General features: G+C 44.2%; 1 protein-coding gene across 2 annotated transcripts in view; it reads left to right on the top strand.

Annotated features, from left to right (window-relative positions):
• Window positions 1-11,954, top strand: part of Cmya5 (cardiomyopathy associated 5) — a 99,007-nt gene extending 87,053 nt beyond the window's left edge. For both annotated transcript variants that reach the window (XM_036207204.1, XM_036207203.1), the window contains 4 exons: window positions 473-606; window positions 1,771-1,870; window positions 4,787-4,960; window positions 10,691-11,954. In XM_036207204.1, coding sequence (XP_036063097.1) covers window positions 473-606; window positions 1,771-1,870; window positions 4,787-4,960; window positions 10,691-10,937 — 655 coding nt within the window. In that variant the 3' untranslated portion in view covers window positions 10,938-11,954. The remainder of the gene's footprint in view (window positions 1-472; window positions 607-1,770; window positions 1,871-4,786; window positions 4,961-10,690) is intronic.
• The last annotated feature ends 2,095 nt before the right edge of the window (window positions 11,955-14,049 follow it).

The following is a 14,049-nucleotide window of genomic DNA, read 5'->3' as shown; positions in this document are numbered from 1 at the left end:
ACCCTGAGGTTTTCATAATTTGAATCTGTGGATGGGCTAATTGGGGTCCTTTGTATTGTAAACAGATTCCATATCATCTTACTCCAAAACTGTCATCTCATCCAAAATCAATTAAGAAAACAACATGTTCTTGGGGCTCATTAACCACAGGATCACTAGTATTTTTTTTTCTTTTCTTTTTTCTGACTTTTTTTTCCCCAAAAATTGTATCTGGTTTTGTCCTGATGAATATTCTAGAAGACATATAATGAACAAAAGGTGATTGCAAATAGAAATAAATCAGTGAAGTAATCTTAGTGGAAAATGGTGGTTTTTCTTTTCCTTCTTTCTTTTTTTGAAGTCTTGCTAAATCCATTGACTAGAAAGGGAAGAACGTAAGTTATTTGTTGGTAACGAAAGATGCCCAATCCCTACCGAAGTAAAGTATTAGTCACATGATGTTAATTCAGACCTATCTTCCCTTTGTATTTAGATCTTTCTCTGGAATTAAAGGACTCCAGCTGAAAGTTAACCTCCAACCCAATGACAATTACTTCTTCTATGTGCGAGCCATCAATGCATTCGGGACAAGCGAGCAGAGTGAAGCTGCCCTCATCTCCACCAGAGGTACTTTTCGCTTAGCACAGAGCCGGTATGTCTGGGGGTTTGCATTCCTCCCCTCCTGCCATCCAGAGGAGATACCTAAGGCAACTCCCCCAAGTTCCAGCCTGCTGTCAGTGAGAGGATTTGTCAGGAGGTCCCAAGATGGATCAGCAGTAAGATGGTTCTTTTATTTGCATTCTTCAGAGGTTCTCAAGCTTTGCTGTGCTTGACAACCAGCCAGGGTACTTAAAATACTGATTCCCCTGGTCTCACCCCAGAGAAATGGACGGGTTTGATCTGGAGACGGGTTGGAGCATTTGTGGGCTTGGAAGTCTTCCCAGGTGCTTTGTGATTCACTCAGAATGCTCTATAATTTGTAGGTGTGGGATGTGTGGAACGTTTTTCTTTCTGTTATCCTTTGAACTCTGTGTCAGGTTTCCAGTTTTGTTTGACTTATCCTAGTTCACGCTAAGTAATGTTTGTCAAATGAGCAAACAAACGAACAAATGAATAATTCAAATAGGTGATAAAAACAGTTCAGTAACATCTGGGGGCATCCCCAGAGAAATAAAAACATTTGGCTGTTTTCAATCATGAGCAATGAGGAATGGGAAGGTAGAATTTAGCTGCCTTATCCTGGGTCTACAGATGGCACAAGATTGAGGGGCCACATTAAGTCACTGTGCTATGTATGCCCTGTTTGGGATGTTGATAGGGCCTGCCTGAGCTGTAGGAGAGGATGGGAGAGTTGCCTACATAGGCATGTTCTCCCAGCATCTCAGTACACTGCCTGCATCTTCATCTTCAATCATTAGACCCTCTGCAGGCTATCCTAATATGCCCCCAGTTTTAAAGCACACTCAGATCTTTGAGCATTTTGTAGACATTCAGATTCAATAGGTCCAGGGTGAGGTCTTCATTTCCAGGTGACATGGATGCTAGAGGGAGCACACATTGCCTAGCATAGACCTCCTCTACTCCCCATCCCCACCCCACCCCCAGCAGGTGGGAGTGACCAGCCCAGCACGTCCACTAATGTCTTGCTCACAGATGGTGTTTCAGCTGTGGGTTGAAAGTACAGAGTCAGGACTTTTGACTTGAGGAGAATGGGAGCCTATGGTTTGCCGTGTGTGGATTGGCTTAGTGATTGGCCTTGTGATAGTGCTATATTCTTATATTCTTCCACAGGAACTAGATTTCTCTTACTGAGAGAAACGGCTCACCCAGCTCTTCAGATCTCCTCAAATGGGACGGTGATCAGCTTCTCTGAGAGGAGACGGCTGACAGAGTAAGTAGAAGCCACCATAGCTGGGCTGATGCTCAGCTGTAGAGGATCAGTTTCCCCAGCTCTGTATCAACTGAGCGCATTCCCACTTTAATGAGCTTGCTCAATTATGCGACAGATATAACATCCATGCAGCAGGCAGTGTTCACTGTGAGGTGTGCAGTGGCACATATAAGCTCACAGTTTGGAGCAAGTGTCAATATTTTTATTGAGACCATAAGTGCAGATGGTTTTTACCTTAAAGCAGTCAGTATTTCAACCAAAACCAAAATACTGGCTGCTTTCAGGTATTATTTCTGGTTCAGTGAAGAACAGAATCCAGTGATAATTCTGTTGTTTTCAGTAGGATCCCAGGTATCGATCACTTGGGTAGAAACAAAATAGTTTATTGAGTTCTTAGGTCTGGCCACAGAATCTTGTCCTCCAGTAGCTCCTACAAAAGGCAGTGACATCAGCTGGGGATGGGGTCTATGCCTTTGATCCCAGCACTCAGGAGGCAGAGGCAGGAGGATCTCTGTGAGTTCGAGGCCAGCCTGGGCTACAGAGTGAGTTCCAGGACAAGCTACACAGAGAAACCCTGTCTCAAAAATCTACCACCACCACCACCAACAACAAAACAAAGCAGTGACATTAAAGAAAACAGGGACCAAAATCTTGGGATGGATGGGAGACTCCCTGGCAATTTGCCTGTTTCTGTCTCTGTCTTTCCTTCTGTGTCTCTCTTTCACCCTCAGCTATCTTGAGGGTTAAAATGCCAAGTGGGAGAAAGTATGAGCAAAGTATAAATGGATTTTTTCTGTGTCCCAGCAGCTGCTCCCAAAATAACCACACTGAGATTTATTAATTATCAATGTTTGGCCAATAGCTTAGGCTTGTTTTTAGCTAGCTCCTATAACTTAAATTAACCTGTTTCCATCAATCTATGTGCTACCCTGAGGCTCATTTACCTCAACTATGTACTTCCCATCCTGCTCACTCTGCATCTCATGGTGTCTCCTCAGGACCCCGAGACTCCTCCCTTCTTTTTCGCAGTGTCCTCCTAGTCTGGCTCTCCTGCCCAATCTCTTCCTGCCCAGCTATAGGCCAGTCAGCTCTTTATTAACCAATGAGAGTAATACATATTTACAGTGTACAAAGATTGTTCCATAGCAGCAAAGATTTTGAAACATCTGCTGCAGAGGACACCAATATACCCAGGTGTAGGCTGCCAGCAGTAACAACATCACTCCAGTCCTGGTAACTTGCATGCACTCTAGTCCCATCTTGATGCTCCACTGTCCACTGCCAGATTTACATATTACTTGTTTCTGGAAATGGCCAAATCTTCTCCAGGCCCCAGAACCTCTGATCTTTATTTATAAGGCTGTTTACTTATCATTTAATCATGAACAATTGCTGAACAGCAGTCCTGTTTTAGGCTTTGAATCCCCAGAATCTAGCATAAGGGTTGGAACATTGTAGGTTCTAAGAATTATACCTACTCATGGATTGAGAAAACCAGTTTAAAAAATGATTGGAGAATAGATGTAGTGGGGCTGGAGAGAGGCTCAGTGGTTAAGAGGACCTGCTGCTCTTGCAGAGGACCTGAGTTAGGTTCTCAGCACTCATGGTGGGCAGTTCACAACAGCCTGCAACTCAAGCTCCTAGGGATTCGATGCCCTCTGCTGACCTTTGTGGACACCTGCCCTCATGTTCACATATCCACACACATAACAACACATACACATCATTTAAAAAATAAATCTTGAAGAAAGAAATATAGGGGGGTTATTTTTAAAAAAAAATAAAGTTTCTTTTTAAAAAGAAGTACACTGGAGTTGTAAGAGTTCATAGATGCTATCTGATGGAAACTGGGATGTTTCCATTTTGTTTACTAATTATTAGCATGAAAATTAGCTCATAAATACCAGGAAGCCTGGCTTTACTCCAGGGAGTGAGGGCTTGTCAGTTGGCACCTCTCTGAAATGAAGTTATTGGGTAAAGACATAGAGCAAGTGAAATACATTTGCTTGTATTAATCATTTTCTCATCTGTTCAAGGGGACAGGGGGCAGTGCTGACTGAATATTAACACTATGAAGTTAAAAATGCCTCCTTGCTTTTCAAGCAAAACTGAGCAACCCATGCAAACAAGGTCACTTGTCCATGGTTGCAATTTCACTGTGCTCCTGATCAGAATAACTACAGCCAGGCAGAAAGAGGCCTTGAACTCACCTCCCAGAGGCACCTGCAGCCAGGGAGACTGGAACACCTCCCCAAAGCCACTGGTCACGCTGCTCAGTTCTGTACTCTGCTCTGGCTTTGCCAGCTGTCCTGACATTTAAAAGCTGTGCCATGTGGGGTCACTGTCACCAGCAAGGTCAGCTCATACTAAAATTCAGTTCTAGAAGGTTTGAAAGGCTACACTTGGTTGTACACACCTATAATCCCAACCTTCAGGAAGCCGAGGCAGGTGCATCAGAGTTTGAGGCCAAGGTGAGCTACATAGTGAGCCCATGTGCCAAAAATCCAAAATGTGAAACATTCTGGAGATTCCATTTTTATTTTTGCAGGTTTTGGAAAAGTGTAAGCCATGTTCTTCCACTTGCCTCCATTGTATCCCTTCCATTTCCCTAAGGGCAGAAGTCATGACATTTCTCTTCCTCCCTGTCATTATACCCCTCATCACCTGATTCCCAGACCCTTTAAGAGACACAATGTACCATATGTGTGTGCATAAGACAGCGGGCATATGTCAAATGCATGCTGGAGGTTGGTGAATCCTGAGGCAATCTGGCCAGGGTTAGGAGCATAAGGAGCAGATGGTATCTTAGTCAATTGCCAGACAGACCCCTGCCTAAAGGGCAGGTAAGGTTGATGCTCCTGGAGTAAAGGCTGGTGATTTCTGTGATAACCTTAAGCTGATCATCATTGCTTACAGGATCCCCTCCGTGCTGGGGGAGGAGCTGCCTGCCTGTGGCCAGCATTACTGGGAAACCACAGTCACAGACTGTGTGGCCTATCGACTCGGCATCTGCTCCAGCTCAGCTGTGAGGGCTGGTGCCCTGGGACAAGGGGAGACCTCGTGGTACATGCATTGCTCTGAGCCACAGAGGTAAGCTGGGGCCCTGCCTTCCTTAACTTAACCCAAAGGTCCCTTACAGTATCTAGGCAGGGACCTAATGAGGAGCTTGTCATGTCCTTGTCCAACTTCCAAACTAGGTAAGACAGCAAACATAAAAGGTGTGGCAGTTAAAGCATCATTCTGATTACCACAGAAACTAGACAAGAGGGCATCTTATAGTCAACCTCATTACCATACAGACCCAGCCACCCAGAGCCAACAGCTTGGCTCTGGAGAGGCAGAGAAGGGTGTTATGTCCCCTCACCAGCCAAGACAAAGGAAAAGAAGAATCTGGCAGTTTTGGCTTCTAAACTCATCCAAGGGTGGAGAGAAGTACCACTATGATGCTCAGAGGGCTCCCTCTACAGAGAAGGAATTGGCGGGAGTGAGAAAGAGGTGTCTCCCCAGCTCTCTGCCCAGCATCGACTTAGAACAGGAACTGACAAATTATAGTACATTGACCCATACTCAATTTTTGTAAATAAAGTTTTATTAGAAAACAGTCATGTCCATTTGTTTATATATTGTCTACGGCTACTTTTGCACTAATGTGGCAGGTTGGAGAAAAACTGAAGAGCGGTCACATACCAAGATACGTTTTTTTCCTGTCTCTTTGTAGATAAATCTACCAAGCAATGCCTGGTCTCTATTATTCATACTGTTTGGTGGGTTCATAGTCAAAGCCATTAGCCTGTGTTAGACTCAGGGCTCAGGTGACATGCTGTGATCTCAGTGTGCTTACAGGATCGTCTGATTCTCATCCTAGCCTTACCCTTGACTCTGCCTCCTATTGATTACTTTCCCTAAGTTCGTTAACTCTTTGATCAATTCTTTATGCATTTAGTCTATTTCAGAAGGCCTTGGTTTGCCAGCCCTTGACATGTGCTAAGGCTTAATAAGGTTGAGGCCTGGCCTGCTACCTTTTAGGATTGTAGGATCACATTAAGTCAGAGACAAGGGAGAGCCTGGCATTGTAATATGTCACCCAAGCGGCAAGCATTATTCAAATGCGAGACTTTAAAAAGGAAGCTGTCCTTTGACACTCCTGCTTGTGAGCTCTCAGAAAAGGCCCCCAGCCTGGGATCTTGCATATCTTCAGCTGCACATACCCCCCCCCCCCCCACACACACATTCTACTTGACAGTTTGATTCTCTGAGATGGTTCATAAGGATGCCGTCTCCAAGTGTTATTTAAAGTCACATTTCATCAAGTCAGAGCAATTATGGTTAATTGATATTCAGTGCTGTGCCATGCTGAAGGGCTCAGACCTTGCCCAGAGTTTAAAATCATTTAAGCCTAGAGTTTACAGTTAGCAAATTATAGGAGCCCAACATAGGTATTAATTACATTCAATGCAAATCTTTAGGCTAGTAAGATGGTTCAGTGGGTGACAGTACTTCTGTATAAGCTGGGCAGCCTGAGTTCAACCTCTGGCACCCGTGGCAAAAGGAGAGAGCCAATTGCCAAAAGCTCTGCTCTGAACTCTGTGTGTGGACCATGGCAGGCAAGCATTGTGGCACACAAGTGCCCCCCACAGTAGAGGTACTAATAATGATGGATGATGATGATGAAGATGATGATGATGATGATGATGATGATGATGATGATGATGATAATCTTTTACATTCTTTAGAACACAAAAGGGTAGCTTCCAACCCTTTAATCACAAATTCCTAGGACTTACTTTATAGAAAACAGAGCTGTATATTTTGCAACAAGTTCTTCCTATAACTTTGGTCATTGGTTCTTTCAGGCCCAGTGTGGGTTTCTAAGAGGCTTGCAGCACAGAGGCCAATCTCAGGTGCCTTTATTTCATGCTCTGATGATGCCATATGAGGCACCCAGGACCTTTAGGATTCTGGGAAAGTGGCGCAACAAGCCCACCTGTGATTCTCAGTTTTCTAGTTCAGTGACCTTAAACCGGCTCCAGGGCTCTTGGCTGCACCTAAGCGTGAAGATGGTCTTGGGAGACACCAGTGGTTCCATTCCCGGTCCTTCTTAACTTTGCTGTATTGGTTCAAGGCCCCTCATATTCTTACCAGTCTTACCCTAACCATGCTCTCTGTGCCCACACTGCCCTGTCTGGCACAGCTAGAGAGAGTTTTTAAACATTATTTCATCATATCCCTCCCTCTTCTAAAATCAATCCACAGGTATCTCTGGTGGTATCAGAGCTTGGGGTGGAGGGGCATTTCTAGGACACAGAGAAGGGAAACTAGGAAGTAGTGACCAGGCTTAGGGAGGAGGGAATTTGTTTCCCATGTAAAAAGGGGTCTGGCTGAGCCTGGATCAGCTTGTGATCAGGGTGATGGGAGCCCAGGGCAGGCAGTTTGAGAATCATAGTCACAGCTTCTGGAAGATTCTTATTTAAATAGAGATCAGCAGTCCCAAATAGGAACAGGCAAATGGGGTGGTGGTGGGAGGGGATGGGACTCATGCCCAAGCAAGACTAAAGGAAACCAACTCTAGCAGAGGAATGCTTCCTTTTAGCTCATGGTTTCTTTTCCCAGTCACTTAGCCTCGTTGCTCTGGGACTGTGACAGCATGCTAGACCTTGTAATAACACATGGCAGAGGAACACTGTTGGCCTCATCAAGGCTGGTGTGCCAAAAGAAAGAGGAAAGAGTCATGGTCCTCTCCAAAGGACTTCCTAGTGGCCTAACTTCCTTCCAAGAAGTTCCACTTCCTGAAGAACCTACCATCTTCCACTGCACAGGCCGGTGACCAGGACTGTAGCACATAGGCCTGTGGAGTCAAAAGCCTGTGATAATCACATGTGCCCTCACTTAAGAGGACCATGAGGACTTGGTATGCTAAGAAGGGAACAGCAGAAGTGGAAATGCACTCCAGGTCCCATGGGTGCTGGGGGGACGCGGAAGTAAGAATAGGAGTTCAGCTGACTATGGCAAAAGCTAATACCTGGAAGAAGATAAGGGCCTTCCAGAGGATAAAGCCAATGCTTGAGGAGTCTTGGTGATATTGGCTCTGGAATGTTAAGCTGTTTCCTGCAATGAATTTCTTGCGTGCTATTGTAGCTTCTCCATTTCTAGAACAGTGTGGATTGGTTGTTCTTTGGGCATAGTTTTTCCCTATACAATTAAGGTATTTGGATAACAGTCACCCAGGCCAGGCTTCCTTCTTCCAGACCTTTTGTTTCTCCTTTTGAGCTTTAGAATCAGATATCTTCTTTAGCTAACATCCAATGCCAGGGCCAGCTCTGGACAATAGCATTTTATCTGAGATAACACCCAAGGACAAATGGCAGACAGAATAAGCACTCCAGACCACCCGCTAGTCTCCTGAATTAAGGTAAATATCCATATGGAGACACAGCATAGGCCAGGTAGACGTTAGGTACATAGCTTTGTTTCTTGTGCAAATTAAGCTCAGACCCTCTTTCCTTATACAACCTTAGAGACATCTCTAGACTTCCCTTTTGACATTTAAGTTAGAACAAAAGGGCCTTTTGCATACCAGGTACATCAAACTGTGACACAGGCTGCCTAGATACCCTGCCAGGAAAAAAGATGCAGCTGAGTTTTACAGGGACAGTTACAGCTCCTAAAGAAAAATAGACAGTTTTATTTTACTCATGATTATACTAACATTGTAGACTCCTAACATTTTAGCTAACCACTTCTAGGAATATAATTTTGAGCACATAAATTCCCTTTTTCTGATATATTAACCAATTTTAGCTCTTAGTTGACCCCACCTCCTTTAACCACTCCCCTTTGGGTTATAAAAGAAAGCCTGACAGTCACTGTCTAAGGTAAACTCTTATCTGCATTTATTATTATTATTATTATTATTATTATTATTATTAATTCAAGACTGGGTGACCTTGCCTTGGCCAAAGAATTGCTGCTTTGAATGGGTATATAACTGAAAACCTCAGGGACTTGAGTTGGGTAGAGGAACGAGAGAGGAATAGAGGAACAAGATGGAGGATGGAGAAGAACTTGATGGGGAAGAATAGATGGGAGAATTAAGATGGAATTCAGAGAGAACAACAGAAAAATGTAGAGAGATTCCAGGCAAGAAAGGAGCTAAGTATGAGAACAGAAAAGAAGCTGTGTAGATAGATGTTGACTCAGAAAGAGAAAGTGTATGAACTAAAGAGCTCTGTGTACTTAGATTCAATTGATATTCCTCAGATTAGTATCCCAGCTACTTGTAGTGTCTTCCCCAGGACTCTGGGAGAAATCTCTCCTGGGCAGACACCTGAGGGGAATTTGACACGTGGGACTGATGGAGTCAAGATTTTAAGGGATGCCCTTTTCTCTTGCCTCCATAATGGGGATTGCCTTGAGACTGGTGATTGGCCTTCTGGGAATATGGACTTTCCAAGCCACAGGTGAAGGGCATGATCAGTTCACTGGGTCATTCAGAACCTTTTAGACCAGATGTTCTCAACATGTAGATCCCAACCCCTGGCAGAGGAGGGGGGAGTTCAAATGACCCTTTCACAGGGGCACCTAAGACCATCAGAAAACAGATAACTTTATGATTCATAATAGTAGCAAAATTACACTTATGAAGTAGCAATGAAAATAACTTTATGGTTTGGGGTCACCACAACATGAGGAACTGTATTAAAGAGGTGCAGCATTAGGAAGGTTGAGAACCACTGTTCTAGGCCTGTGCTGTACAATAATACCTTCTACAAGAATAGAAAAATGGTGTCACAGCTATTCTTAAACTGTGGCTGCTGAGGCTGAAAATCTGAATTTTATACATTGTTAAATGTTCATTTTAAGTGGCCAGATGTAGCTAATGGCTACTGTCTCTATTTGGGACTGCAGGTCTCTATTCAAACAAGAATCACCCAGGATTTCAATTCTTAATGCCTTAGTGCTGGCCTGGGGTCTCTGCCATCTTGAATACACTACCCAGATCTATGGTCAGTGTCCCACGTCCTCTCCAACCTGCCGGGCAGATGGCGACTGCTCCTTCCCTCATCCATGCCCATTCTGCTCCTCTATCCACTGAGCTTTCCCTTCCTCTTCCCACCCACTCCTGTCCTGCCCATTCCTGATGGCCTCGTGTCTGTCCCCGCATCCCTGGAGGACCGAGAGAGGAACGAGGTACACAGACATGCCTGCACAACACGTGTGGATGTGTTTGCTCTGGAGAGTGACACCAAAGCTCCCCCTGGCTGCTGAAAACTTAGAGATAAAGAGGAAAATCGGTCTGGGCAAAGTGGGGCTTATTCAAAGCTTAAAGTTGGCAAGAACTAATAGCATTGCTCTTGAGCTTCATAAAGGCCCTTATGTAAGTTACCTATAAATCTTTAAAAATGTAAAATTAATACGTTGTGTGGAAGGCAAGCCCACAGTACTGTTTAAATACATGGCAGTCTCAAAGGAGTTTATTCAAAAGAATGACACACCATTAAATGCAGCAGTTCAAACATGTGGGCAGCTGCGAAAGAATTAGAATGTGGAGAAAAATCCCAGGGAGGCACACGCTGGTTATTCTGGGACTGCCCCCTAATATGGAAGGAGCAGAATGGTTCAAACACACTTCTGCTGGATGAGCTATGCATTTCAGCATCTAGAAGGACTCCAGCCAATGTACTTAGGACAACACTATTTCAGCTCATCACCGGGAACTGAATTGAGGAAGGACCTTGATTATTCCCAAGTGATTTCTCCTATCGAATCTGAAGGATTTCCAAAGGTTTTAAAAATTGAATGTCTCATTCTGTTTCATTTCAGGTACACTTTTTTCTATAGTGGCATTGTAAGCGAGGTACACACGACTGAGCGTCCCGCCAGAGTGGGCATTCTGCTGGACTACACCAACCAGAGACTGCTGTTTATAAACGCTGAGAGTGGACAGCTGCTCTTCATCGTGAGGCACCGATTCACCGAAGGCGTCCATCCTGCCTTCGCCCTGGAGAAGCCTGGGAAATGTACCCTGCATCTGGGCGTAGAGCCCCCAGATTCTGTCAGGCACAAGTGAGCCTGAGCGTCCAGCGTTTATAAGAGTAAGAATCCAAGTTTGGGGCGGAAAGCTGTCGTTCTCTCTCTCTCTCTCAGTCTCCCACGCACTTGCACTCACAATAGCTAAGGGTGGCTAGGTCAGCATGTGAGGAAAACCAGGGCCACCATCTGCGAGTGGAGAGCTGCAAACACAGCCTCCGCTTCCGTTCACAGTTGGAGTTGTTTCCTAAATTCAACGGAGTCATACTCGACCCAGGAACCAAACCCAGAGAAATGGACTTCTGCCTGCTTTATCGATCAAACAAATCCTCCTCAGCCAGATCAGAGAGGAGGGAAGGTTTTGTTAGTGGCACGGCACGTCTCCTCTGACAAAGAGACATAGATTTCTTCCGCCAGAAAATGTCACCTCACTTCACTAAAGGATAATGAATCCTAGTCATTAGAGAAAATGTTTTAGCTGATCTAAATTTACAATTAAGTCTTGTATGATCATGTATGCTGTAGAATATAAGCCCAACTTCTCTGAAAATTCAAGTGTAGAAAAAGACTAGATATCAGAGATTTCCATTTTGTTAAATAAATGTCTAGAATCTTATAAAATAAAACCTACTGCATGAACTTATTGCACACAACTTAGTCCCGCATCTCTGGACCAGGATACAGTGGAGAGAAGATGCCCGTCACAAGTGAGGGGGTAGCACCAATATTGATTCTCATTAGACAGTTTTGCACAGAGACTTTTTTTTTTTTTTAAATAAAAATGCTCTCAGTCCGTAGAGCTGTACAGTTGTTCATAGAGTCAGCCATCAGGAGCCGTGTGTCTCTTTTCATGAAAAAATATGCTGACTTATTTTTTAGATAGTATACTGAAAGTCCTCAAAATCTTCCTAAAGTCTGTGTGTAGAACTGCTGGACCTGGAAGGCATGCAGAGCTGACTGGTCTTGCTCTCCATGATGGAGATGTTTTAATTATATTTAAGGTTTTCTTTTAACATTATATACTCAGTTATTTTTGCTCCCTCCTTCCCTTCATTCCACTGTCTCCCTCCCTCCCTCCCTTCCTCCCTCCCTCCTTCACTCCCTCTCTCCTTCTCTCTCCTTCTCTCTTCTTTCCCTTCCTTCCTTCCTTCCTTCCTTCTTTCTTTCTTTCTTTCTTTCTTTCTTTCTTTCTTTCTTTCTTTCTTTTTTTTAAATAGGACCTAGTCCTGGCTAGCTTGGAATTCACTATGGAGGAGACCAGGCTAGCTTCAGAGCTCTGCCTGTCTCTGCCTCATGAGTGCTGGGATTAGAAGCATGTGCCTCCATGCTTGGCAGTTCAGTTATTTTCTTGATTTGAGAAATAACATTTTACCTTTTTTCCCTGATACATTCTAAGATATGTTCTTAATAGTTGGAAAATCCAGTCTGGACCTGTACCTGCCTTATAGAGCCCCTTGAAAGCCTTCGTCACCTCATTTTCAAATTAGAGCAACTGTTGGCAAGATGGTTCCTGGTGAAATTGGAGGAATAGCCTGCTGCCTGTGGTGAATGTCATCCTCACCTTTTCAAGGCTCAAAAGTGTTTGCCTTGGGTTCTGACCGTGAGCCACCATGCTTATTTTTACTTTTTTCAATGAGGATGTAAAGTAGCTCCGAGACAATACCAGTATAAGCCATCACATGGACTTCAGAATTTGTGATTGCATTTCTCCAGATGTAGACCCAACACTTAGTGTTTCCTGTCCACAGAGCAGGTGACTCCAGGAAGGGCGGTCAAGGAGTTGGGGAGAGGGGGGTGGAAGCTCTGAGGGGCAGTGACCTGGTGTCACTTGAGTTGGAAGTCCCTCTAGAAGCCACATGGAACATGGCAGTGGGCATGTGACAAACTGTGGTGGGTGAGTGTTTCCCGCAGGGCGCTTCGTCCATGAAAACACATGTTGTTTCTGACATGCATGACAGTTCATTTTAGCAAAAAAAAAAAAAAAAATTAGTAAAGGAGTTTGTGAGAAAAGGGAAGGAAGGAATAATGCTGTGGTTTCTTTCTCTCTCTCTCTCTCTCTCTCTCTCTCTCTGTGTGTGTGTGTGTGTGTGTGTGTGTGTGTGTGTGTGTATGTATGTATGTATGTACACTTAGCAACATTGAGGGGGCATACTATTCATCAAAACTAGAGAAAAATAGAACATGTTCCTATTGTTTTTCTGGGGGCACTTCCCTAAAATGCAGCAGAGCTGATGTAGTATCAGCCCTAAGTCCACAAACCAACACAATGCTTTAAAGACCAGACACCATCACTTTTAAATGGGCAGTATTCTTTAGATCTCACAGGCTTCTGAAATCCCTTCTCAGGCCACTGCATTTACTACCCATGAATCAATACACATCCAGTTGCTGAAAGAACCCTTGAACTCCCCAACTGTTCTTGCTCATGGGACAAGAGCTTTGTTCCTGGTAGAGGTGTATTTATTACAGCCATATAGAGGAAAGCTGGGCATACAGCAGTCCTGACAGTTAGGTATAAGCATATTTATCGCCTCACTGTTGGGTCATGTGGTTTTCACATTGTCTCCAGGCTTAAATCATCACCACTATGTGCTTGAAACCTTGGGACCAGGAAGCTCAAATCTTGTTTGTGGTAGATGATGGTTTGTGGTGATATTCTAGCTATGCACCTAACTTTAACCTTTGAACCTCAGCTCCCTGACCCTCCCATGTGCTACCAAAGCCAAGTGAAATTTATATATCCAGTGATTATCACTCAGTCACACTGTGCTCTAAAATGACCTGTGGCTACAAGATTGTAGAATGTCACTTGCTTTCAGATGTTAGGGTCCATGGCATTGCCCAAATGTCAGTAGCTCTGCAGAGATGCATGTGTTTAATTAAGAGTGGCTGAACTTTTGCTAGAAATGTATGGTACTATCGTCCTGAATCTGGCTGCAGGAGTTCTTTAATAAATGCCATAAGTAACATGAGGGCACAGCGGTTAGTGTGTTTGCTGCTGAATCTGGTATCTTGAGTTTGTTCCCCAGAAATCACATGGTGAAAGGAGAGGACCAATAAAAACCAACTTAAACAAGTTGGCTTCTGGTCTCCAAACATGTGGCACATAGACACATCCCTCCCCTATACACCCTCTAATACATGTGTGTGTG

Source organism: Onychomys torridus, chromosome 15, assembly GCF_903995425.1.
Source record: "Onychomys torridus chromosome 15, mOncTor1.1, whole genome shotgun sequence".
NCBI lineage: Eukaryota > Metazoa > Chordata > Mammalia > Rodentia > Cricetidae > Onychomys > Onychomys torridus.
The sequence above is the reverse complement of the archived record's forward strand: the minus strand, read 5'-3'. Positions and strand labels throughout refer to the sequence as shown.